Genomic DNA, 24,943 nt, shown 5'->3' on the forward strand with positions numbered 1-24,943 from the left:
TCCCACTGGTGGTACTTGGGAAATACACCTCGAATCCTACACTTCTCACCACCTTCAACACGATCTCCCCAGGCCAAGCCACCATCATCTCTTACCAGGATTACTGCAATGATCTACGCTCAACCCAGCAGCCTTTCAAAATATTTAATGAATCAGATTCTGTTCCTCTCATCAAAACCTTCCAGTGGCTCTCCATTTCGGCATGAAAGTCAAAGCCTCTACCACGGTCCTGAGGCTCTGGTGGATGGAATCCCCACTTACCTGTCTGACCTCAACTTCTACTACTCTGTCCTTGGTCCTCTGCTCCAGCCATAATGGCTTCTGTTTTTCCTCCAACCTAAGAGAATTCTGCCTGCCCCAGGGCCTTTGCACTTGCTGTTCCAAGAAACTTGCTGGACTTCAGTTCTGTGCACACATGTCCCCATCTCTCAACATTCCGTCTCCTCTTTATCTATCTGGCTTTATTTTTTTCCAGAGCCCTTATCACCATGTAGTATGCCAAATATTTGCTTCTTGGTGCCTGTGTCCATCTCCCCCCGGGGAGCATGAGTTTCACAAGGGAGGGACTGAGTTCTGTTTGGGGCTGTGTCTTCAGTGCCCTGAGCAATGTCTGGAGCATACTGGTGCATGAGGTCAAAGCCCTGCTGTTTCTGGGATCATCCCAGGATTCCCAGGGACAACAGGAAGTGGGCCTGACCTTGAAGCTCTCTTGGAAATACAAGTTTTGGGGGGTGTTGACTAGCTACAGAAGCCCCATCCCTCCAATTCAGTTTTTCAGCTCCTGTTTCTAGAGCTTCAGACTGCAGCCCGAGACAGAAAGCCACGCCATCCAGGGGTCAGGGGCTCCTCCTGCCCAGCAGTGCCTGCGAGGCCTCTGGCCAGGCACTCACCCCAGATCCTCTCCTCGGGGAGTCAATTCTCAACCCTTAGACTCCCCTTCATAGTCAGTCTATTGATAAGGTTTATCAAACATTTACACATCGATGAAGGAAGCAGAAGAGACAGCCCTTGTCCTCCTATCTGCCACTTAGGAGTAAAGCTCAAGGGAGCCGCGGGGCATCTTCAGCACGAAGTGGCAGGTGTGGCCCGGTCTGTCACCACAATGAGGGCTGAGTAAGGGGCTGGAGAAGTGGAGATGGCATGCTGCAGTGGTCGAGGGCAAGGACTCTGGAGTCAAATCTTAGCTCCAAGCTGTATGACCTGAGAAGTTTCCTAACTGCACCTGCCTCAGTTTCCTCATCTATGAGAAACACCTGATGGTAACAGCCCTTTACTGCCTGGACTCCTATGAGAGGTAAGCTCTGAGAACAGCACCTGGGACACGGCCAATGCTGTGCAGTGCGTTAGCTGCCGCTGTCTTGGTTGGGATGTGATGGTGGAAAGGAAGGAGGGCCAGGGCACGGAGCTGTGTGCAGAGGGTGTGGGGTCGGCCTGCGAGGAGGGCAGAGAAAAACAGGCAGCACAGGCAGGCCACATGGAGGAGAAGCTGGGAAAGGGGGCATGCGGGTTTGATGTGGGCGGCTGTGGGGCCACGGTGGCCCTTTGAAAGCCAGGATCCGTCTGACAGGCCAGACTGGAAAGGGGAGCGCCTACAGCCTGGAGACCTGGGCGGCCTGCGTGGCAGCCCCGGGCCTGCACAGAGATGGGGGAAACACACGGGGAGGGCCTCGGGCAGGCCCCGGCTGGTCCTTCCTCTCCTGGAGCCGAGCCGCCAGGAGGCTGGTGCCTGCCTGCAGACCCTCCTCTCTGCAACACAAGCACTGACTCAGCCTCCAAGAGCTGGCTCAGGACACCTTCTCTGGAAGCCACTTCACTGCCCTCGGGCACACTTAGTCACTGTGCCCTCAGCCTACCTTGCTCACACCCTCTTTTCTGAGGGTGGTTCCCAATGCGGAGCCTGGCACAGAGCCTGGCACAGAGGTGGTGCTCAGCCAGGGTCTCCTGAACAGATAGGCACACGGTGGCCATGTAGGGGACTGGTTGGTTGGAAAGGCCTGGAGCTGGGTGGGCTGAGCCCTGGGGAGCAGATGGGGGGCTCCCAGGGCAGTTCTCCCCCGGCGGGGGTGGCATCCCCACCCTGAGGAGCACTGTTCACTGCCTCCCTCCAGGGGCCTGCCTGGGCCAGACAATCCATAGCACTTCCCCTCCCAGCTCTCTGATCCCCATCATGCCCCCCTCAATCTCCCATGCCCAGGCTCTAGCCAATAAAAAACACATCAAAACAAAGCCCAAGCCTTAAATTGACTCTGATCCTCGAGCCACCCTTTTCTGGTCTCTCCAAACACTGCAGCGGGGCGGCACCTCCCCTCCACCTGTGGCCGTCTTCCTTTCCTGATCTCGATGCTCAGGCCTTGTCCCTCTGCTCTGCTGACACTGTGCTCTGTTCTCCTTGGGGCTTGGTGACCCCCATCTGCCCTCCAGAGCCCACTGGGAGCACTTGGGTCTTGTCTGCCTGCCGCACCTCTGCCTGCCCCCACTCCTAACTGCTTGGCACCCCTAAGACACTGGTTCATCCTCCTTCACAGAGATGCTCTGTCATAGGGCTTTCCCCGGTGTGCAGTGACCCCAGTGCAGGCCCCTCACTCACCCACCCCTCCTCAGGTCTCCAGGGAAAGGGAACTCCCTCTTTCACACTGCAGGAACTCAACCTTAGGCTCATGTTCACTCCACAAGTGTGCACTGAGTTCCTATGTGTGCCAGGAACTATGCTAGGTGCCAACAGGCAGTGGGGAGCTGAAAGCATTTGGTCCTTACACTCAAGGAGCTGCTGTTGGGTGTGTGTGTGTGTGTGTGTGTGTGAACAAAGACCCTGAACAAATAAATAAGAAACTATCAGGAGGAAAATACAAACAGGTAAACATAAATAAAATTTAAAACAGGGTGATGGTGCCAGTGCACTTCAGATTGGGTGGTCAGGAAAGGTTTCCAGGTGGAGGTGACATTTTAGCAGGAACTGGAATGACAAGAAGTTCCGGCCCTGCTAAATCCTAGGGGAAGAGTATGGCAAAGGGGGCAGCCGGGGCAGAAGCCAGGCCGAGACCACTCTGAAAAGCAAACCCAACCAGTCAGCTTTCTGAGCTCCCGCCCTACGATCATGGCATTGCAGACTCAGCTATATTGTTCAGGCTGCCCCAGGATGTGCTGGAACATTCTCTCAGCACTCTGGGCAAAAGATTACTCAGGCTTCCCCTATACACCTCTACAAATAGAGACACAGGGCCCTTTGTAGGGACTGCCTTGCCCGTGTTGTGTGGCCAGGCCAGAGGGTTTGGCTGCACCCAGCAACTATTCTGGAGTCCCAGGGAGCTTCTAGGAAGCAGAGAGAGAGCACGCTCAGTCTCCCATCCTTGGGCTGGCCGTGACCCATGCTACCTCCTCCCCTGCCCAGTGCCCCAAGCTGCACCGAGGCTGTCGTCAGAGCTTTCTGGAGAGAGGGGGAGTGGGGAAAGACGACAGGGCTGTACTTCTCTCGCTCTTCCAAGAATGCCTAACACTGGAAAAGGAGAGGCACGAGGCGTGAGTAGCTTTAAGTGTGTAGTGTTTGTTTTCACCTTCACTGTTTTTTTTCCACATATAAAAAGTAGTATAAGCAGGGGCCAGGGAGGAGGGAATGGGAATTCATGTTTAATAGGTACAGAGTTCATATCTGGGAGGATAAAAAATTTCTGGAGGTGGAAGGCAGTGATGGCTGCACGACATTGTGAATGTACTTAGAGCCGCTGAATGGTATAGTTAAAATTGTCACGATGGGGGGCGCCTGGGTGGCTCAGTCAGTTAAGTGTCAGACTTCGGCTCAGGTCATGATCTCACGGTTCGTGGGTTTGAGGCCCGCATCAGACTCTGCTGACAGCCAGCTCAGAGCCTAGAGCCTGTTTCAGATTCTGTGTCTCCCTCTCTCTCTGACCCTCCCCTGCTCATGCTCTCTCTCTCTCAGAAATAAATAAAACATTAAAAAAAATTGTCATGATGGTAAACAAAAAATAAAACAAAACAAAAACCAAACATTAAAATGGTAAATTTTATGTCATGCATATTTGACAACTAAATAAAAAATAAAAGTAACTCATGCTCCCAGCTCACTGCTCTATCCTTAGTGCCTGGTACAGAGGAGCCACACAAAATAGTAACTGTTGAATGCAAGGATATGAGTGAACAATTCAAACTCAACCTGGCTCTCCTGGCCTGAGGCCCCCAACATTTGGGGAAAGCCTCAGGTGCAGGCAGGACTTGAGGACAGCCCTCTGCCCACCCGCAGGCTTCCTGGGCCCAATGGATGCTGCCCGGCTGACGCAAAGACTCACCTGGGCCTTCTCTTGCCAGAGAGGGAGCGTCTCTTGTTGGTCCAGCATCCGAGCAATGACCACGAGGCTGAGTTGGCTTCGAAGCTGCCTGTGAGGGAAGGAGTAAGAGGCACTGAGGGGTGGGACGCTCTGAGAGAAGGTGGGCTTGAAGTCCACGCGGGGGCAGGACGCCCTCTGAGTGGTGAAGGTTGGAGAGCCATGTTGTCCGGACCTCCCTGGCTTACTCTTTTGGTTATTTATTTTAGAAGCAATAAAACGTGATGGGAAGGTTTAAAAATAAACAAAAGGAAAAAAATTAAAGTCACTTTAATTTCAGAGGCTGGCACAGTGGTTTTTCTTCTCAGTTGGTCTTCCTCTCTCAATATCCATACTTATCCGTGGACACACAAAGATGGGCAACGTTCAGCCGCTTTTGCACAGAACTTTGCCTTTTCTGTCCTTTGCAGCATTGGAATCTTTTAGCCCATGTAGGGTAATAGAGAATGGGGCTCAATTTTGTTTTTTTTCACCCAGCATCTAGTGACTTTCCTTTGGAGAACCTGCCCCCATCCGGGGGCCTCCGAGGGTAGGCCCGTGAGCCACTGACAGGTAGCCTCGGTGCCCTGGCTGGAGTTATCAGCAGCGGGTGTGCCTTTCCAGCAGGGCCACTGACCTGACAGGAGGTGATCCTACACCTGCTGGTGACCATCCTGCCTCCTTGTGCAAGAGCCTGGAGGATGAATCAGAGAGGATGGGGACAGAGCTCTGACCACACCCAGAGCCTGCTGTGCCAATCAGTAGGTCAATTGGTCATGTGAGCCAGTGAAGTGCCTGTGGCTCCATTCAGTTTGGGCTGGACTTGTTAGTCTAGCACTAAACAGTCTTAACCGATTCACTCCGGATGGGGCTACTATCTGCTCTCTTTAGAAGTGAAGGCCTCTGATGGGGATTTCAGATGCCAATGTTCGGGACTCTGATTTTCATGAGTTCTTGAGGGCTGGAGGGAGCAGAAAAAGAAGAGAAGAGGGGAGTGGAGACCAGAGGAGAGCGCTGGGGTGGAGTGGCCCAGGAGGCTGGAGGGGGTGAAGAGAAGAGGGGTCAGGGGCCTCTCCTCTGCCCATGCTCCACGTCACAGCCCACTTCTACCACAAGGCTCACGTCTCTCTTACACCTCCATGCACTGTGGCCCCCCATGGGCAGTAGACATCAGCCCCTGGCATGGACCCTGATGTGGCCACAGTCCCCAGTTCCTGCAGAGAGCCACCATCAGAGGAAGCAAGGGAGACGTCCTGAAGCTAGAGGGAACATGAGGAACCTGAAGGAAAACACTTGGGCTGGATCCAGCTCCTTAGAGGAGAAATGCCCTCAGAGTAACAGCACTGTTGGAGGGACCCCCACAGGTGCCCTCAGCCACCTCCCTGGAAGGACATCACACAGGACTGAGCGGGTATTGGGAACAGCCTGCCATAGGCAGCACTGGGAAACACTGAGCAAGTACTTCAGGGAGGCAGGATCTAGCCCCACCACTTCTGCACTTAGTGGTCTGGGCTCCATTGCAACTTACCCTGGGTAGAGCCTCCTGCTGCCCAGGCTGCACCTGAGGGAGGCTCCTGGGTGAAAGGGAAACCGGGGGTCAGGGGTGGGGGACGGATGGCTCCTCGAACGGCTCCTGTGGGGCTGAGCAGGCTGACACAGGGGCCTTGTTGATTTTCTTAGCACTGAGTCATGAAATTCAGAGGAATCGACAAAGCAACAGGCTCTTGATTAGAAAGAGAAAAAAAGCAGCAGTTGGCAATACCACCATACACCAGAAAAAAGAGCCTGAAAAAGACGGGAAATGCACGGTGCTGGTGAAGGTGTAGGGCAACGGAGAAGCTCATACACAGCAGGTAGGGAATTTAAATTGTACATCCACTTTGAGAAACTGCTTCGTAAGGTCTACTAAAGATGAACATATGCTTGCCCCATGACCTAGCAATCCTACTCCTAGGTATACACGTACACACACACACACACGAGGCAGAAGTGCACTCTTGCTATGCCAACAGAATGCAGTCACAGATTGGGCTCTATCTACACAACTCACTGCTATGCCTGATGACAGTGAGCGGAAACTATATCCAAAGGCATAGATGATCTTCACAGTGTCATGTGAAATCAGCCAGACACAAAAGAATTACTTGTGTATGATTTAATTTATATTTAACTTACATGAAGTATAAAAGTGGGCAAATAGCAGCTGTTGGAAGCCGGGGATAGTGGTGGTGCTTGGGGGGTGGGCAGGTTCTGCTCATTTCATTTTTTGACCTGAGGGCTGGTTTCACATGTGTTTGGTTTGTGGGCATTCACTGAGCCACACACTGATGGTCTGTGTTCTGTTTGTTTGTATGTTGCAGTTCAATAAAACTATTACTTAAAGAAGTTCAGCTGCAGCAGGGAAAGACAGGATTGCCAGATTTAGCCAGTAAAATACAGGATGCCCAGTTAGATTTGAACTTCTTATAGATAAACAGAGTAATGTGCTTACCCTAAGTTTCTCCCGTGCAATATTTATATTTTATCTGGCAACCCAGGGAGGGGCCAGCCATCCCCCGTCCATTTTTTTTTTTTAAGTGCTTATTTTGAGAGAGTGGGGAAGGAACAGAGAGAAAGAGAATCCCAAGCAAGCTCCATGCTGTCAGCACAGAGCCCGATGCAGGGCTCGAACTCAGGAACTTCAAGATCATGACCTGAGCCAAAGGTGGACACCTTACTGACTGAGACACAGGTGCCCCTCCCTGGCCCATTCTTGTTTGGAAGACTTGACATTAACCCATGGGGCCCTCCTTGACCCTCTCTCCCTTTAGTCTTGACCCCTTTCTGCAGAGCCCCTCAGCGTTCCAACCTGACCAGAGACCTGTGGAGCGGCGGCCTCATCTAGACTGCTCCTTGGGATAGAAAACGGGAGCCCTCCTCATCCTGTGAGTGCAGCCAGGTCCCCACCCCTCACCCGGAGCCTCACCCTCCATTACCTCCTGGAGCCCTGACCACACCACACACCCTGCATGGCTTCCACCTCATTGGCAGTCAGGACCTGCTCTCCAGCTGTTCGCAGGCAGCCCCAGCAGCAGCTGGGCCTGGAACACAGTGGGAGGTAAATGGCCCCTCTGTGCTGCTACTCCAAAGCTAACTTGTAGCCAGAGTCAGAAGTCCTGCATCTGGGCTTCATTAATCCAAAACCCAGGACTGTGTGGGAGCTCCTTTACCCTGCAGAGGGCAGGGAGGGGCCAACCTGAGGGTGGGGGTGCCTGCTGGCCCGAGAAGCTGAGCCGGGGTGGTTCCAGAAGGAAAGAGGCGGGCTGGGTGGGTCAGGACAGGGCTGTTGTCCAGAAAAGAAGAAAAGCACCAGAAAAAGAACCCCCATCTGACGGTGGTACGCTCCCCCTCGCTGTCCCTCCCGTGTACTGCCTTTTAAACACGGTCTCACTTCCCACTGGGACACAGGGATAGGCGACGGGGCCACTTTTTAATTTTAGACTGAGAACGTACCCTACAGAGGAGAAAACGTGAAGACTCACCCCAAATAACACCCAAACTGTGCAGGGGGCAAGCAAAGGGGCCGTGGGCTCAGCTGAGGGTGGCCAGGGGCTCTTCCTCTCCTAAGCAGCTGCCCTGCCCCACCCGGCAAGGCCTCCCCGGAACTCAAACCAGGCGGACAAAGGAGGATGCAGAAGCCACTGGAGCCATCCCAGCCACTGTCATATAAGGAAACAAGCTCCAGCCCTATGCTCACACCAGGCCAGGCCTCTGCCTCAGCCCTGCTCCTCCCCGCCCCTGCCCCCCACGGGCCTCTGTAAGATCAGGACACTGGATTAGCACTCAGAGGAGTCTAAGGCACTGGGAAATCTGGAAGTGACTTTCCCAAATCCACAGCAGAGCCAGGAAGTAGAAAGCAGGCGTTCTGCCTCCCAGCGTCCAGCCTTCCCTCTAGCTCCTGCAAGGGGCAGCCCAGCCAGGCGCCAGGCACCAACCAGTGTGGGCACTAACCAGCATGGGCCACTATGACGTTGGGACAACCACACGGGTCAATGCAGCTCCCTCTGGGGCCCCTCATCTTTGCTTCCGTGGAGGGGAACCAGGCCCTGCCAAGGCTGAACTACCCTAAAAGGCCATCAGGCATCTGGCCAAAGGCGTGAGCTGCCTTTTCCACGTCTCTAGGGCAGCTCAGGAAGCAACAACAGTGGCCTGTTCCGCTGTGGAAATGCTGCCCAACACCCTGCCTCAGGGCATCTGCCTGGCTTGCCTCTCGGGGACTGTCCACGCCATCTCCCATGCAGCACAGCCACCTCCTATGCCACCCACCCCCTCTTTACTTGGAGTCTACCTTGCGTGTTAGCATGTGCTACCCAGGCAAGAAGGACCAAACCCTGGGCTTAGAGGTTAGGGCGACCTCCTTGGTAGTCTGCCCAGTCATCCACACACAGGTTTGGGCACTCGTGAGTGTGGGCCTGTGCAGTGCAGACAGGACGAGATGGCAGGATGCAGACAGCCATAGATCTTCACGGCAAACCTCCACATGGCAACATGAAGGATCCATCTACAACAGCTCACTTGTACGTGGATGAATCCCACAGTGTTGACACTATGCCGAGGAAGCCAGACATGAGAGAGTGCTCTGTATAGTCCCGTTTATATACATGTTCAAAACCACGCTAAACTAATCTATGGGATAGGAGTCGAGGAAGTGGTTTTCTCTGTAGAGGGAATGCCTGGGAGGGGCTCAAGAGGGCTTCTGGGGAGCGGGTGACATTCTACCTACGGTCCTAAGATACAGTCATAGTTACACATATGGTCCCCTTTGCAAAGTGCACAGAGTTATCTACCTCTGATGTGTCCTTTCTTGCATGTACAACTAAATAAAAAGGTTACTATTATTTAGTAAGTAAAGTTCCTATGGACGGTTATGACCCAGCTTCCATCCTCCTTACCGCCTTCCTTCCCTCTTTCTTTTTGGTATTCTGATGAAATCCATAGAACCTTAGGCTTAGAAAACCTCTTAAAAGTCACCCTATCTAGCAGGTGCCTGGCTGGCTCAGTTGGTAGAGCATGCAACTCTTGACCTCAGGGTCGTGAGTTCAAGCCCCTCGCTGGGCACAGAGCTTAACTAAGGGGCACCTGGGTGGCTCAATAGGTTAAGCGTCCGACTTCCGCTCGGGTCATGATCTCACGGTTCATGGTTTCCGACCCTGTGTCAGGCTCTGTGCTGACAGCTCAGAGCCTGGAGCCTGCTTCAGATTCTCTGTTGCTCTCTCTCTCTCTGCCCCTCTCCGGCTTGTGCTCTCTCTCAAAAATAAACATTAAAAAAATTAAAAACAAAGTCACTCCATCTAATGTGCACATATTTGTCCATTTACTTAGGCCCTCAACATACCTGAGGGAAGTGGCCATATTTCCCATAGTTACCTCTTCTCCAGGTGCAACAGCCACATGACACTTTTCTCTCTTTTGAGAAATCTTTTTGCCACTGCAGGCTCCAAAGACCCTGGGGGTTGTCAACATTGCAGTCTGGGAGGTGCTCAGAGCTGGCCCTAACGCTCATTTTCCTGGCTGCCCTGCGATGTTACCCAGATCACAGATTGAGCCCACAGTCTTTCTCACATGTCTTGCTGTCAAATCCCATTTCCCAGATCCTGTTGTTAATTGTGCAGCTAGGTCTCTCTTTTCCTCTCAGACTGTCATTGTGGTTTGTTGAGATCTTCTACAATCTTCCATTCACTGTCAGTTGTATTCATGTCATGTGTGAGTCTGACCATTGTTCTGTTAATGGTTTCATCCAAGATACTGGGTCTGCCCTACCGACCTGTCGGTGAAGAAAAGCCTCTGGGTGCCCCCGAGGACCTGCCTCCAGGCTCTGATGGCCAGCAACGCCTGTGATGACGAGCCCAGCATTTCTCATGTCGTCCTCAGGATACAATGGCAGTCTCTACCAAGCGCCCTACAAAAGCCCAGACAGTCCTCTCCAGAGTACTATTCTGGTTGGCCTCTCAAAACATAAAATGAGGCTAGTCTGGTAGGATTTATTCTTAGGAATCCTAGAAAGCAGAGCTTCCTTTTCTGTGTATGTGCTCACAAACTATCCCTGGGGAATGGTGTGAGGGGCGCCTCAAGCCTGCCGCGTGCACTGTGCTGATGAAGAGAGCTCCTCCTGCCCTCCCTCCCCACCTCCAGAGGTCTCCGTGGACTTAGGGCACCCCATGTGCTCCTCCCCCGGGACTGACATTGGACGGACATGCTTGTACCCACCACAGGGGACTTAAACCCATTCCGCACGGCTGGAGGCTTCCACACAGTCTCTTCCCGTGCTGTCTGAGGCTTCAATTCCCTTCTAGCAGCAGTGGAGTCCAGATGAAAAATGATGTTCCTCGACAAGAGCGAAGAAGCAAACTAGGAATTAGGTAGTGTTGTCCTCTCTTCATCAATGTCGACATGTCTCTGACAGCCCAAAACAGCACTCCTTTATTTAAAAACAACTTCGCAGAAGTCTCTTCTACGGGCCTCAGTTTTCTCCACTGGTGCCATCATGGTCCATGCGGTTTGCCTATGTGCCTTGTTCTGGTGTCCCACTTTCCATCTTCCATATCTTTCAAAAGCTGGGATGCAGTCTCTGGATACTTCGCACTTCTTTCCTCACGGGGTTCATTTGCAATCCACATTCAAAGTGTTACCACACCCTCTTCTAGCCTGCCCGGGCCATCTTTCTGTTTGCAAACTGGCTACTAAAAAACCAACTCTACACCTTTTGAGCTCTGCCTTCCAGAAGCAAGCGTTCCAGGAGTATGAGCACACGCACACGGGTCCCTGCTCCGTTCCAGGCTCCAAGGGCCCAGAGAGCAAAGTGGGCCTCAAGACGCCCTCCCCCCCAAGCTGCTCCCAGCCCAAGGAGTCAGCCAAGGGTGTCAACAACCAGGGCCCCGTGTCGGGAGGTTTCTTGGGAGAGATGTCTCCATCTGAGCCTAGTCTTGAGGTCGAAGAACTGTTAACCACGCAAAGAGGAGGAGGAGAGGGGTAAGGGAAAAGGCTTCTCTGGGAAGATGGAAAGATGCTGAAAAGCTTGGAGACAGTAGGGTGCCTGGGTGGCTCAGTTGGTTAAGGTCCGACTTCAGCTCAGTTCATAGTCTCGCGGTTCTTAGTTTGAGCCCATTGGGCTCTGTGCTGTCAGCCTGTCAGATCCTCTGTCCCCCTCTCTCTGCCCCTCTCCCACTTGCACTCTCCCAAAAAATAAATATTAAAAAAGAAGAAAAAAAAGAATGGCTCAGGGACAAATTGTGAGTTTGGGAGGCTGGAGCTTAGGAGCCTGCCAGGGATGTGTGACGGGTGTTAAGGTAGGACTGGAAGAGAAGGCACTAAGGCCCTAGTACGCCACCATTTGAATTTCATCCCGAGGATGGAAGCCTGAGGGATTTTAATGAAGCAAAGGCATGATGCGGCCTGCTGTGTATCTGAAGTGAGGTCACATGGCTAGACAGTGGGGGTGTGGGTCAGATGGGAGACAGCCTGGAAGGAGGCAACAATTCAGGGGCGCTGTGGCAAAAGCCACAACTGTGTGAGGGTGGCAGGAGAGGTGCTTTTTGCTAGGGAGGAAGAGCTGGAGGGGATAGGAGGTGCCCCTGGGCTTCAGGCAGCGGGCAGGTGCTAATGCCAACATGGAGCCAAGGAAGACAGGAGAAGGTGGATCTCCTCAGAAGCTGGTGACTTCTGTTTTGCACACATGGAACCTGAAATACTTGCCCACACAGGTATGGTGCTTAGCAGAAAATTCTAGCCAGCGGGATTGACTTGGGAGCCCCTGGCACGTAGCTGGAGTTGTAGCTCTGGACGTGGATAAGATGTGGTATCAGGTCAAGTTCCCCAGGAGGTGGACTCTGAGTGGAGGTGAGCATGCAGGGAATTTATGGCGGGGGGCGGGTGAGGGAGAGATGGGTGCTCTTGAGATGACCTCCTTTAAGGATGAAAGAAGCAGATTTGGGCCAAAGGGAAATCCAGGTTGCAATGCAGTCACAGCAGAACCCTCAGCTGACCCCACAAGGACCCTGGAGCTGCCAAGGGCCTTCAGACACATCCTGGGTTGAGGCAGAGGGAGAGGCCTCTGTGCCCCCAGCGCTGGGCTGCTCCCAAGGAAGTCACCCAGTCCCAGATAAGGTAACCGCCTTCAGCAGAGGCAATTCCTGAGGTGGGCTGGCAGCGTGACATTCAGCACCTGGGGAGGGGGAGCCGGAGTCCTGAAGCGGGGCTGTATGGACAGAGCACCACAGCACCCAGTCCAGAAAGCTCCCTGAGACTGTGCAAAGTGACCACAGGAGAGAGACCGGGGCAGAATCTCCAGGCAAACTGGAGGCTTGAGGAGCAGCGGAGGAAGGCAATGGATGATGGCAAGTGACAAGGATGGGGCAAAGAGGGGGAGGGGAATCAGGAGAATGATACTATCAAGTAAAGGAAGAAAATGTTAAGCTTGTTCCTGAGGAAGGGCCGTTAGGTCAATGGTGACAAAGCAACTTGGCCACAGTGCCAGATGAAGTGCATTTCTCCGACTCCTGGCTCTTTGGGACACCCTTAACACCCCCTACGTGCACACCCACTCATAAGAGTCAGCCAGGTCCTCTTCAGCCACAACCCCTCACACTCCTAGCTTTGTCGTGACCCACTTTTCCTTTGCTGCCCTCTCAGCTCCAGCATGGCCCCTTGACCCCTAGACATGACCTTCATCCTGCTTCTTATGCCTCCAGATTTTGAGACCTTCTGAAATGTTGAGGGTTTTTGGACCTTGGCTGCCTCCTTCTAGAATATTCTGGCCTTACACACCCCCAGAGCCTGAATGTCTCTTTTCTCAGGTGAGAACTTCCTATGATATTCTTGAGCTCTGAAGGATCCACCGTGGGCAGGGTTCAGAAGGCCTGTTTTGGGTGGATGGAGCAAGGGAAAGAGGAGCTTGGTGGTGCAGCAGGAGGTGGAGGAGGTGGTGGACGCACAACTGCTGTTCTAAGGGAGGAGACACATGACTGACTGCATGTATGTGTTAAGGAACAGCCAGTCGAGAATAAAAAGTGAAAGGCATAGGATTAAGAAGGGATGAGTAAAGAAGTCTGGAAGGGACAGGACTGTTGGGGTCCTGAGTATGGGAGGTGGGGTGGGGAGGAAAGGAAGGAGGTGAGTTGTGGGTCCACTAGGCGTGTGAGTGGTGAAGTCAGTGGAGAAAGAAGGGACAGTGCTGTTTGCTGGTGTAAGAGGCTTCAGCAGCAGGAAGTGGTGATGTCTGGAATCTGAGGGCTCCATGGCGGCGGGCCAGCAATTCAGAGTGGGCCCTGGTCGGCCAGGAGGGGCCAGGGACCGATGCAGGGACAGGACGCATGAGGCGGCACACAGGAAAGGAGTTATGATGGAACACAGAGCCCAGGACATGAAGGCAGCAGAGGCAGATGGGCTGGGAGAGAAGGAAGTGGTCTAGGGTCTGCACTGAGCTGAGGGTGGGAGGGTTGGGGGCTGGGAGCAGTGTGAGGGTGGGTGGGGGGACATGACACCCTACTATGGTGTAGCCCTTGGCCTGAGGGGAGCGAGCAGCACAGAACAGGAAGGAAAACAAGGAGGGCTTGAGGAACACTATGGTGTGCCTGCATGTGCCATGGCTCTTATCCCCACTGTGCAAAGACTTGAAGGCTCTGAAGGCCGCTTTCCCCCTTGGCTCCTGCATTTAGCAACCAGCTGCTCCTTGCTGGTCAGAACCCGGCTGATCCAGCAACCTGCTCAAGCTGGTTTCGTCTTCCTCTCCATTTTGGAGGCCACCATGAAGCAGCATACACAGGATAACTAATAAACATTCGCGGGTGGTGAAGGAGGCGGGTCCCAGAGCCTGTGAACATCAGCTCTCAGTGGAGTGAATGCAGCCCTTGGCCTCTGTCCTCCCCCTAAAAGGGCTTCTGGGAGTGCCTGCAGAAGTTTGCTTAGAACATGTACTGGAGACCCTGCACAGGAGCTGGAAGGGCAAAGCCCCTCCCGACAGCCCCCTGGAGCTACCCTAGAAGGGCCACAGACCCAAAAGGGACTCTCCTCCAAAGGAAAGCCTTGCCATTGGCCCCATTTCAGATGGTTGGCTTTAGTATTTACTTTCATTTTCCATGGCTGAGCTCAACTCTGCCTTAAATTTACAGTGCCTCCTCAAGTCTTGGTCAACAAGATGGGGGCAGGGGCTAGGGTAGGGATGTGCATCACACAAATGTTGGTGGAAGTGCTCACTTTGTGCTTAACCAGTCAGTAGACTAAGAATGTGACAGAACGCACAACAGTACGCCCTCCTTCCTGGGGTCAGTCTGGGCACCGAGCCCAGTGAGGCAGCCACCAGTGAGGGCAGAACAAGGCTGCCAGCAAGCTCCCGCAACACCGCCCCACAGGGAGCAGGGGGCGGAGGCGGGGGGCAGCTAACTAAAGACCACAGTGAATATCGTGTGGCTGTAAAGAAGAATTAGAAGTTCTTTCTGATCCAATTTGGAATGACTGCCAGAACATACCTTGAAGTGAAAAGAAGGGCAGAGAGAACATGCACAGAAACACATGAGAAACAGAGGCAGGCTACGTGACTGGTAGGGCCACAGTTTTAATATATGCTCCATGGTGCCTTTTGAATTTTGTTCTGTGTGAATGCTTTACCTATTTAGGAAAGTAAGATAAAATTTCTAAATAAATAAATAGATGACATCCATCCTGCTGATGAACCCTCTTCAGGAATTATCACCTTAGTTGATGTGTCTGTTTGAAAGGGAGGTGAGGCTGTTCCATTATATTCACTCCTGGCATTTAAGGAACACTGAGCAAGGGCCCTGGAGCTACAGCACCCTGTAAAAGACACCGATTCCTGAAGTCTGTTTGACTCGACTAAGAGATAAAGAACATCAGAAATTCAGGAGATGATGAAGGTAGTCTCCAGTCTGCTGGGAAAGGTAGATAACGAAACCAAAAAGAAAGGTTGGTGTTGGCCTCATTAAGTCCTCATGGGTGGAAAATTTCAAGTTAGATCCCTGTCTCATACCTCCATAAAACAGATTCCAGATGGGATTAAGAACCAATAGTAACAAAGTTAACATAAGTATTGGGAGAAATAGAACATAATATTTTTGTGATCCTGGGGTGGGGAGGGCCTTTCTTTTCAAGATAGAAAGATTCAATTAGAATCAACCCTCTATATCATCCAGGTAACTTTTCTATAAATCTAAATGTATTCTAAAGTAAAATTTTAAAAAACTCCACAAACTTTAGTTCACCAAAAGATATCATGCACAAAGGTTTAAAAAGGACAATGTACAGCCTTAGGAGAAAATACAGTTCTGAAGCATATATGATAAGCAATTATCACTGTTAATAAGAATGATTGCCCCATAGAAAAATGGGCAAGAAGCATCAATATATAACTTACAATAAAAGACACACAAAACACCACTGGCATCAGAGAAATAAAAATTAGAACCAGAGGATGACATTTTTCACTTACCAGAGTGACTAACACTTACGGGCAAAACTGAGAATACGCAGTGGAGAATCATGCATTTTTATGTCCATTGGTGATATTCTCAATTGATACAGCTTTTTTTGGAGGCCAAATTTTAAATGTATATACTTTAGGACTGCGATTTCACCTCAAAGAATTTATCGTATAGAAATATTTGCATAGATGTGCAAAGCTTGTACTCCGGAATACATATCCAGAATGGAGGACTGGTTGTGTGCATACCATGCAACACTACATGGCTATGAACAAGAATGAGGCCCATCATACACACATGTATATATGTATGTAAACACACACATGCATGTATACATATACATGAAAGTGAGAAAAACAAGTACGAATAATGTGGCCTGCTGGAGCAAACAGGAAACTGGGGCTGGACAACATGGGGCCGTGCAGGCATTTGGACTCCACTGTGCAAACAGGGGAGCTACGTGAGGCAGAGACACGATAATCCCATGTATCCACAGAGAGGACAGACTTTGAGAGGCGAGCAGAGACAACGCCACAACCACCATCCGGGTGAGAGATGTGATATGAAAGCAGGAGCAGGTGGGATGGAGGTGGCTGTGACCCAGACACATACCTGTTCTCATGGAGCTGACGTGGACAGGCAACCACAAACAAGGGTTTGGGATTTGGAGGGCAGAATGGACAGGATTTAGGGATGAACAGGGGTAATGAGCTGGGGATGAGAGAGACTTCCAGAACTACAATTTCTGACGTGTGCAATGCAGTGTGCTAGCTGTTTGGGGTTGAGCAGAGAGGCTTGAGGCAGAGGTCAGCCTTTTGAGATCATCTGGGAAGAAGTCCCACATGTCTGCGCTTAATGTAGATGGCACCCACTGAGGCACAGCTCTAGTGTTCCCACCTACAGGCCTCAGAGAGAGCTTCTAGAAACCCAGTTCTTTCAAATACAGAGCAACAACTTCCCTTTCAGGACTGTGGAGAGGCCTCCTCTCTTTCAACCAGATTCACAGACAAGAGATCAAACTCTCAGGATTGAATCTGAGCTCAGGAAGACGGCATTCAGGTGGGCCCTGGGGATGCGGATCTGGATAAAATGCCAAACCTGCTTCCCGAAGCTGCTCCTGGGGAGGGAGGTGCAGGGGAATGGCCCCAGTGGACAGTTACTACAGGTGCCTGTGAAGGCTGGAGGTCTTCCTGAAGGGTCCTAGGACAGGCGTGGCTGGAAGGGTAGCCATCAATTTAGGTGAGAGGAGAGGAGAGGAGGAATGGTCTGCTCAGGGAAGGGCAAGGAATCCCCTGTGGCTGCAGCCTACAGTGGGGGAGGAAAGGAGAGGAGAGACTGGGGCCAGGTCCAGAGACTGGGTCTCATTGCCGCAAGCGTGGAGTTTGTTCACCTCATTCATTTACTTGAAAAAAGAATTTACAGAGTGCTGTAGTCTTGTCAGGCGCAGTTATAGATGCTGGGTGACACGGCAGTGACTCCACTAAGGGACCTGCTCTCCTGGAAGTAACATGGGGGAGAGTCACCATAAACAAGGAACAAACAGTGGGAGAATTTCTGGCAGAAGGCCATGCTGTGCAGAAAATAAAGCAGAATGATGAACTGAGAGTTTGGGAAAAGTGTGGGGGAGGGGTAATTAGGGGACTTCCTGCAGCAGTGGAGGTCTGAGTGACTAGAAGGAACCCTCTACTAAGAACTGGGAGCAGCAGGCGGGGCACTGCAGTTGGAAGCTAATTGTATAACGCAATTGTTTTGCTAATAAGATCATGTTAAGAAAATTAGGCTTTTTTCTCTTCCGTAATGAACTCATTAGTGAGTTGTATTTTTAGTTTTTCCTCTTGGGTTTTAGAGGTGGGGCAGGAGGGGGAGGTTTGTTGGGACTGATGGGGAGGATTCTGGATCCCTATATCCGAGCCAGTCCCAGGGGAAGGGAGGAGCATCAGAGGGAGGAGGCTGAGGTGGAGGAGCACCCACCTGCTCCTGGAGGTCACGTCCAGGAAGAAGTGCACGAGCGCCAGCAAGTTGTGGTGGTGATCAGACACCTTGCTCAGGGTGCAGCACAGCTTCTGGAGCTGTGGGGAGAGCAGGCATTAGGTGGGCTGTGAGAGGGCCCGCCTTCCACCCTGACTTCTTGACCAGCCCACACAGCAGGCCAGCCAGAGAACAAGATGTGGGTCAAGGAAGCCGGGGACTGGAGGCAGTGTTCCCTGGCAGCCTAGTGGCCTCCAAGCCTGCTATCCCCGTGGAGTATACTCAGGGGCACTTCAATCCCTAGTAACAAGGCTACGTGAGGAGGCTCAGGACCTTAGAGAAGAGACTTTGGGGCTTCGGCTTTGGCTCCTGGTACCTTGCGTGGCCACTCGTGGATGTTCTCAAGGAGCAGGAGCAAAAGCTGCTGAAGATCAGTCTTGGGCAGCAGGCGAAGCCCCACATCCAGGCCAACTCGGCACAGCAGCTCAATCAGGCCCAGGAGGTCCCCATCGGTGTAGGCCCCTGGCTGGGCTAGGGCACACAGCGTCAGGAACTGGAGAAGAGAGAGAGTGGTCGGCCAGGGATGGCGTCCCTGGGAGACAGGGCTGGGCAGGAGGGGAGGGCACCATGAACCTCTTGGCCGTGCCAGGCGGGAGAAGAGGAAAACAAGCAGCAAAGCCCAAAGTCAAACCCCCCACGGGGTACTGAGGTGGCAGGCCCAGGTGTGGGGGCTGTGAGCCTTCCACAGCATTAGTCCCGGTGGCTGGCATGGTGCCTGCAGGGCAACTACTGAGTAGGTCTGGAAGGCTAGCAGAAACGGGTGGAACTCACCTTATAGATGAAGCTCAGGCTCACATCCAAGGCAGTCTCTGGGGGGGCATCCTGCTGCTCACTCCAGCTCAGGCTCCTGCTGTTTTTAAACACTCTAAGGTAAGACAAAAGCAAAGTGAAGGAGATGGGAGGAGGTGGCTGCAAGGGGAAAATGGAGGCAGAGAGGGGGGTCTGTCGTTGCTCAAGAACAGAGAGCCCGTGGATGATGCATTCAGCCTGGGACACTGATGCTGTGTGTGTCAGTCATCTACTGCTACATAACAAATTACCTCAGAATACAGAGGCTCAAAAACAACAAATATTTATTACATTACACAGTTTCTGGGAGTCCTGAATCCAAGAGCAGCTTGGCCGGGTGGTTCTGGCTCCGGGTTTCTTGGGAATACCCCCTAAGTATTGGAGGTGGGGCTGCCATCATGTCAGGCTGGAGTGGGCTGAAGGAGCTGCTTGCAAGCTCACTCCAAGTTCACTGGTGTGCCCACCAGCAGGCCCGCACCCAGTTCTTTGCCACATGGGGCTCTCCAAAGGGCTCCTCGACTCGGCACCTGGCTGCCCCCTAAGTGAGTGACCTGAGAGAGGGGGGAATGCCAGAGACAGAAGCGCAGCCTTTATAAGCTAGTCTTGGAAGTGACATTCCCATCACTTCTGCTGATGCCTATGGTCCATGCAAGCCATCCAGACTCAGTGTGGGAGTAAGCCACACAAAGGGAGAACATCAGAAAGTAGGGATCACCGGGGGCTGGCTCCCAACTGCTGCCATTCCAGCTGTGAGAAATAAGCCCACTGACCCTGTCAAAGGAGGGATGTGGAGACTCAGAGCACAGTGAAGCAAAGTTTGAATCAACATTCTTGCAAGAGCGGGTGTTTGACAGACAGGCACACTCAAGGCAGTTACAGCAGACAATTTATCTCCTAGCATGGAAGTCCCTCCCCTGGTTCCTCATTGGCTGAGTACTACAGAGGTTACAGCCTTACCCAGATGTCACCTATGCTCATGTAAGGCAAAAAAGAGTCCGACTGGAATAAATGTACATTCCCTGAGATGAAGCAGAGACTTTCAGTCCTCCTCCCTTTGTTCTTTGGTGCATGCTCATTGCAAAGTCTGTGAAAATAAGCCCTCTAAATGGAGAGCGAAAGAGCCAGAAAGTAAAATGTCTAAGGGTTGGGGATCCATTGTGGGGGTGGGGGTTTCGAACGTATTTCCGATAGGTTGTAAACCTGTTAAGTAGACAGCACAGCTTTAATTTGGTATTTCTGAAAATGAATTATCTCCCTTACTTCTCAGATAGCCAAACCTCCAGCTTTAGTTTTCTGGGACTTGGAGACCAGGAAATCATACTCCATTGCCCTAAAAGAGTCTTCCTCAAAAAAGTTCTTTTGTCCGTACAGGTATGGTGACATTTTGTGTGTACTGAAAAGTACACTACATTGTAGCTTACATAAGGGGCTAGTTTCCAAAGTCAGCAAGTAATATGGTAAGAGAGTAAAAATTACCATTGAGAACCCCTCCAAAGATGTCACACTAACAGCCTGCCTACCCATAAGCCTAGCATGGCCAGTTTTCCCCTAGTGCGAAAACAAATCTGGTTGAGGGGAGATGAAGTTAGAACTTAGGGTCATACCCCCCAAAGAACAAAGCAAAAACAAAAACAAAACAAAAACAAAAAACACAAAAACCAAACCTCTTTAAAGACTGGAGTCATACTCGGGTGGCAAGGTCCTTACAGTGAGAGAGACATCAGTAGACAGCAAAGTAGTACCACCTTTGCACAAACTTCCCAGGCACATGCTTATTGGATAAGAATCGAGCAGGATCGGCCTCACTAACTGATTCACTCTCTCTGGTCAAATGTATACTGTCAACTGCTGCATACTGTTGAGGTGAGTGTATGACCAGGCTCCCTGTGCTGTCCCATCCACTTCTCCCCTCTTAACTGGTTGGAGTTCCTGATAACAGCAGGCTCTCCACAAATGAAGATACTAATGACAACAATGCTATTGGTAGTAACAGCCTCCAATGTAGCCACCTGACCACCGATGAAGGAAATGCTGTGTTCCTGCATGCTCCAGTGAAAAGTCTCTGCTCTTCTTTTACTTGGCACTTGTGCTGCTCCTCCAAGGTGAAGAAGGAGAAATCCACCTGGGTGCCTGGGAAACTGATGCCAACAAATCAAAGTCAAGGGGGTGGAGGACTAGGATTGGGCTTGGCCATTTTCCAAGATTTTAGCATTTATTAGGGGCAGAGAATAGGTGAGGCTGGCGTTTGCACATCTGGGCACCTGCTGGGCCTATGTCAGTATATGAGAGGCACTCTGGTTTGCACCAGCCCGTGAGCATGAATGGGGTATGGAAGCATGAGTGAGAATGCTTTCAGACTTCCCAAAGGCTGGAGGCAGGCACAGAATTGACCATGACTCTGATGAAGAGGAACAGGCTTTTAGACAGTCTGGTGCCGCCAGAGGGAGGAGGAGTGTGGAAAACGTGAGCTGGGGAGGGAAGTGTGGCTGTGACAAGAACCCTCTCCTCCTTGGAAAGCAATGCCAGTCTTCCCAAGTGGAGAGGGCGGTGGACAGCCCCGCAGTGTGTGCTCCAGCATTTTGTGTGCCTCTTCTCCTTGGGAATAGCAGGCAACAGAATAGGGGTCCCTGTTCCCTGCCTTTCCGAGGTTCTGATGAACCACTTGCCTGAAACGTCTGCATCTTTGACTACTATTCTGGGGTGCAGCACTGGCTGATTCCCAGGCCTCCATCCCCAGGCTCCCAGTAGGCAGCCACAGAACACAGGCATTCATTCACAGCCTGGCAAGCTCACTCCCCTCCTGGACTCAGCAGGTTAAGAGCGACAGGATGGTCCCACCACTGGACTCCATGAACAAATCGCTTCATCCATCTTGCCCCTCCCCTCAGCCCTGACCCCTAGCTGGTAGGGTTAGAGTTCAGCCTGTGGCCAGCACCTAGCAGCTGAGCTGGAGCCTTGGTCATGACGACACGATTCTACACTCTTTGAGTGATCATAAGAGGGGCACATCTTACATACTCTGACATTCTCAGCAGGAGAATGGTAAGGGAGCCGTAGGGGCATGGCCACCACTGTAATTGAGGGCCTTCCTGAAAGGGCCCAGTGGTCAGGGCTCCACCATGCAGGCTGTGAGCAGGGTGCTCTCCTCTAGGCCTGTACTACTAAACCAAACTGGACCTTCTGTCCAGGCTCTATGGGCCGAGGTCAGTGCAGTAAAGGGGATTTGATGCTGACCTAATGGAAAGGGAGAGAGAAGGACATTTTACCTGGGTTGAATTACACTGTCTCAAGATGGCCAGTGATCAGCCTCCTGCACACTGGACAGGAAGCTCTTTCAATGGATTAACCATCAGTTAGTTACCCATTTGGTCTCTGACCAAGCTGCCCTTTCAGAGAACTAAGTGGATAAGTTTTCCAGTACCAGGCTATGGTAGTTTGGCAGCCAGTCCTGTGTATCTGACTAGGACTTTCAGCTGGACTTTGTAACCTGGGAGCAGCCTTGGAAGACCAGCCATCGCTACCAAAGACCTTCCCTGCTTTCTCAGGTGAGACTGGGGCACCCAACAAAGCGTGTCTGTGTAGCCGGGTGGCACCAGCCCCCTCAAGCCCTTCCTTCTGCTTCCTGGTCAGTGTTCATGCTCTGGTCCCTCTTCTGCCCTTTTGCCCCCACAGATCCTCCTGATTCCTCCCTCCCCAGCCTTGTCACCAGGCAGAGGGATGATTACATGGTCCAATAGCAGAAGGACTACATCTTTCTATGAGGAAATCTTGAAGCATTCGAGGAGATGGTGATCAGGGTTTCAAGGAAATCTGAGATGAGGAACAAATGGTGAAAGACCGGTCTTCCTCACTGAAATTAAAAGGGCAGTCCAGTTGTGGGGCCATGAGCAGAAGCATCCTAACCCCTCATCCCCAGCCTTCACCACTATGAGGGCTCCGTGGGTGCCCCGGAGGAGGCCCAGAGCATCTGTTCTGCTGGGGAGGAAGTCAACAGAGCAGTGTGAGATATAGAGCCACTGGCATGGGATGGGCCTGAACTTGGTCAGGAACAGGGCAAGGAGGACGGTGGGGAGAAGGCAGCCTGCCCTGATGTGCTTCTTGTGGCCCATGTGTCCATGAAGGGTGACATACCCTTCATGGAGGAGATGCCAGAACCTTCATAGTGCTTCCTGAATAGTCTAGAAAAGCTATCTTCCAACTCCCAGAGCCTCCCCAACTGCAGCAGCCAACCAGCAACTCAGCTAACCCACCCGAGCATCTCTGCTACCCCACATCTCAGGTACATCACCAAGGGGTCTCCAGGATGTGTCTGTTTGCTTTTCTTTTTCTCTTCTTTTTTTAACATTTATTTTTGAGAGACAGAGACAGAGTGTGAGTGGAGGAATGGGGGCGGGGGACAGGCGGGGAGGAGGGGCAGAGAGAGAGGGAGACACAGAATCCAAAGCAGGCTCCAGATTCTGAGCTATCAGCCCAGAAACCCACGGGGGGCTTGAACTCACAAACAGCAAGATCCTGACCTGAGCCGATGTCGGCCACTCAACCAACTGAGACAGCCAGGTGCCCCTGTTTGTTTTTCAAAAGGAGGCTGTGTTCAGGCAGAAAATCCTCCTTAGCCTGAGTGGCTGGCGGGCAGTCCCAGCCTGTTCTTATAGGGTCACAATAGGGAAATCACCCCTGAAGCCATTGGCTGGATCCTCTGGGCCAGTTCTGACTCCTCTGTGGGGAGACGGTACCAACAGTGTGAGGCCCAAGGAAAGAGGTAGGCTGTCCAAATGGCACATCTGGGAATGTGACCATGCAGTTCTGGGATCACTCTGGGACAACACAGCTTAGCCTTCCTCTTTATCCAGGGCCAACTGCCTTATAATGCATGCTAGGGTTTGTGTTCCCAAAGATTTGAGGTGGCAGATTTAAACAGCCATAGTTCTAATACCCATCTGCCCCCTGTGGCCTCCAAAGAGGATGGATTTGTCCTGAAGCCTAAGGGACAGGAAGCTGTCAAACTCAGGAGGAGGGGAGAAGGTGGCTCTTTGCAGAGTGCAGAGTAAATTGGGTGGTTATATGCCCAGTGGCACCTCTCACTTTCCAAGTGGACACCAAGTACTCATCACAACAGTTACAAATAGCTCTTCTCAGCACCTCCCAGGACCTTCCCCCAACCTGCTTTTGTTTTTCTAAGTGTAATTCTTTCCCCGACTCATTCTAGAAGGCGGTGTGCCTGAAGCTCTATCCTGGGGAAGAGGCAAATGGCTTATTACACCAGACATGGAACCCCACGGGAAGGGGGAGGGGCAGGAGCGAGGCAGGCTGGCACATGCGTGGGGTATTTATAGCAGAGCGAGTGTGGTTTGGTCTGGTTTGGTTTGGCAGACAATTACTAAACACAGTCGTGGAACAGGTTCTTAAGGAAGCTTTGGCCTTCCCTGCGTAGGAACACCCGCCCACCTGCAACAGCAAGCATAAAGGTCCCTGCACCTCCTGGGGCCAGAAGATTGTCACCAGGATGACGGGGGTGAGTTCCCGTGTAACAGCCTGTCCAGGGCTCTAAATACCCTGTTATATGTTCTCAAAGAATTGTCAAGGAGTTTGAATGTAATATAATCTGTAGAACAAGTTTATAACATATAACACTTTCACAACTCAGACCTCCTCACTATCCACCCAACAATAGTCATTTATGTATTGTATGGCTCTGCTCCTAGGGGGCAGGGACAATGCCTATGCAAATTAGCACCCCCCAACCCAGATCAGCACACAAAGGGGGCACCCACAGAACAAAACTGGCTATTGTGGAAATCACATGTAAAATTGTGCCTTGCTGGCCATGGGTTGATATTAGATAATGGGCCAAAACTGAGGCTTAGAGGCAGACCAGAGACTGGGACATGTCCTGGAAGAGGAGGGGCATTGAGGGCTCTGAGTCACCAAGGGGCAAGAACAGATGTCAGCCGAAGCAGCAAGACTCATCTGTGCCTGCCTCTTCTGTCCCCCAGACTGGGAGCACAGTCACTTATCCAACATTCACCATTTGCTATTTGTGGTGTGATACTCATCCTCGAGTACTTGTGTGTGGTGATTGTTCTTAGACTCTGTTTTGCCATGTGGGCTAGAGCTTGAGTTTGGGAATTCTTTTAAACTGCCCCCCCCACCACCAAATGCACATAATTTTATATAATAATCAGAGGAAATCTTTCCTCTTTTTTCCTAAATGTTCATCTATTTTTGAGACAGAGAACATGTGCTGTCTCAACAGCAGATGGGGGAGGGGCAGAGAGACATGGTTGGGGGGAGGGAGAGAGGGAGAGAGGGAAAGGGAGAGAGGGAGGGAGGGAGAGAGGG

General features: G+C 51.9%; 1 protein-coding gene across 9 annotated transcripts in view; it reads right to left on the reverse strand.

The window, feature by feature from the left end:
* FAM178B (family with sequence similarity 178 member B) overlaps window positions 1-24,943 on the reverse strand; it is a 115,961-nt gene that overhangs the window by 20,422 nt on the left and 70,596 nt on the right. For 3 of the 9 annotated variants that reach the window (XM_039232454.1, XM_039232457.1, XM_039232453.1), the window contains exons 10-14: window positions 20,614-20,742; window positions 18,587-18,680; window positions 18,132-18,308; window positions 17,759-17,856; window positions 4,302-4,389 (exon numbers count right to left, since the gene is read on the reverse strand). In XM_039232454.1, coding sequence (XP_039088385.1) covers window positions 4,302-4,389; window positions 17,759-17,856; window positions 18,132-18,308; window positions 18,587-18,680; window positions 20,614-20,742 — 586 coding nt within the window. Of the gene's footprint in view, window positions 1-261; window positions 410-4,301; window positions 4,390-4,953; window positions 4,986-5,844; window positions 5,999-6,491; window positions 6,511-7,837; window positions 7,995-17,758; window positions 17,857-18,131; window positions 18,309-18,586; window positions 18,681-20,613; window positions 20,743-24,943 lie in introns of those variants that run through there. The other 6 variants (XM_039232455.1, XM_039232461.1, XM_039232460.1 and 3 more) reach the window with 6 other exon arrangements.

This window comes from Hyaena hyaena, unplaced genomic scaffold, assembly GCF_003009895.1.
Source record: "Hyaena hyaena isolate Hyena2069 unplaced genomic scaffold, ASM300989v1 scaffold_64, whole genome shotgun sequence".
NCBI lineage: Eukaryota > Metazoa > Chordata > Mammalia > Carnivora > Hyaenidae > Hyaena > Hyaena hyaena.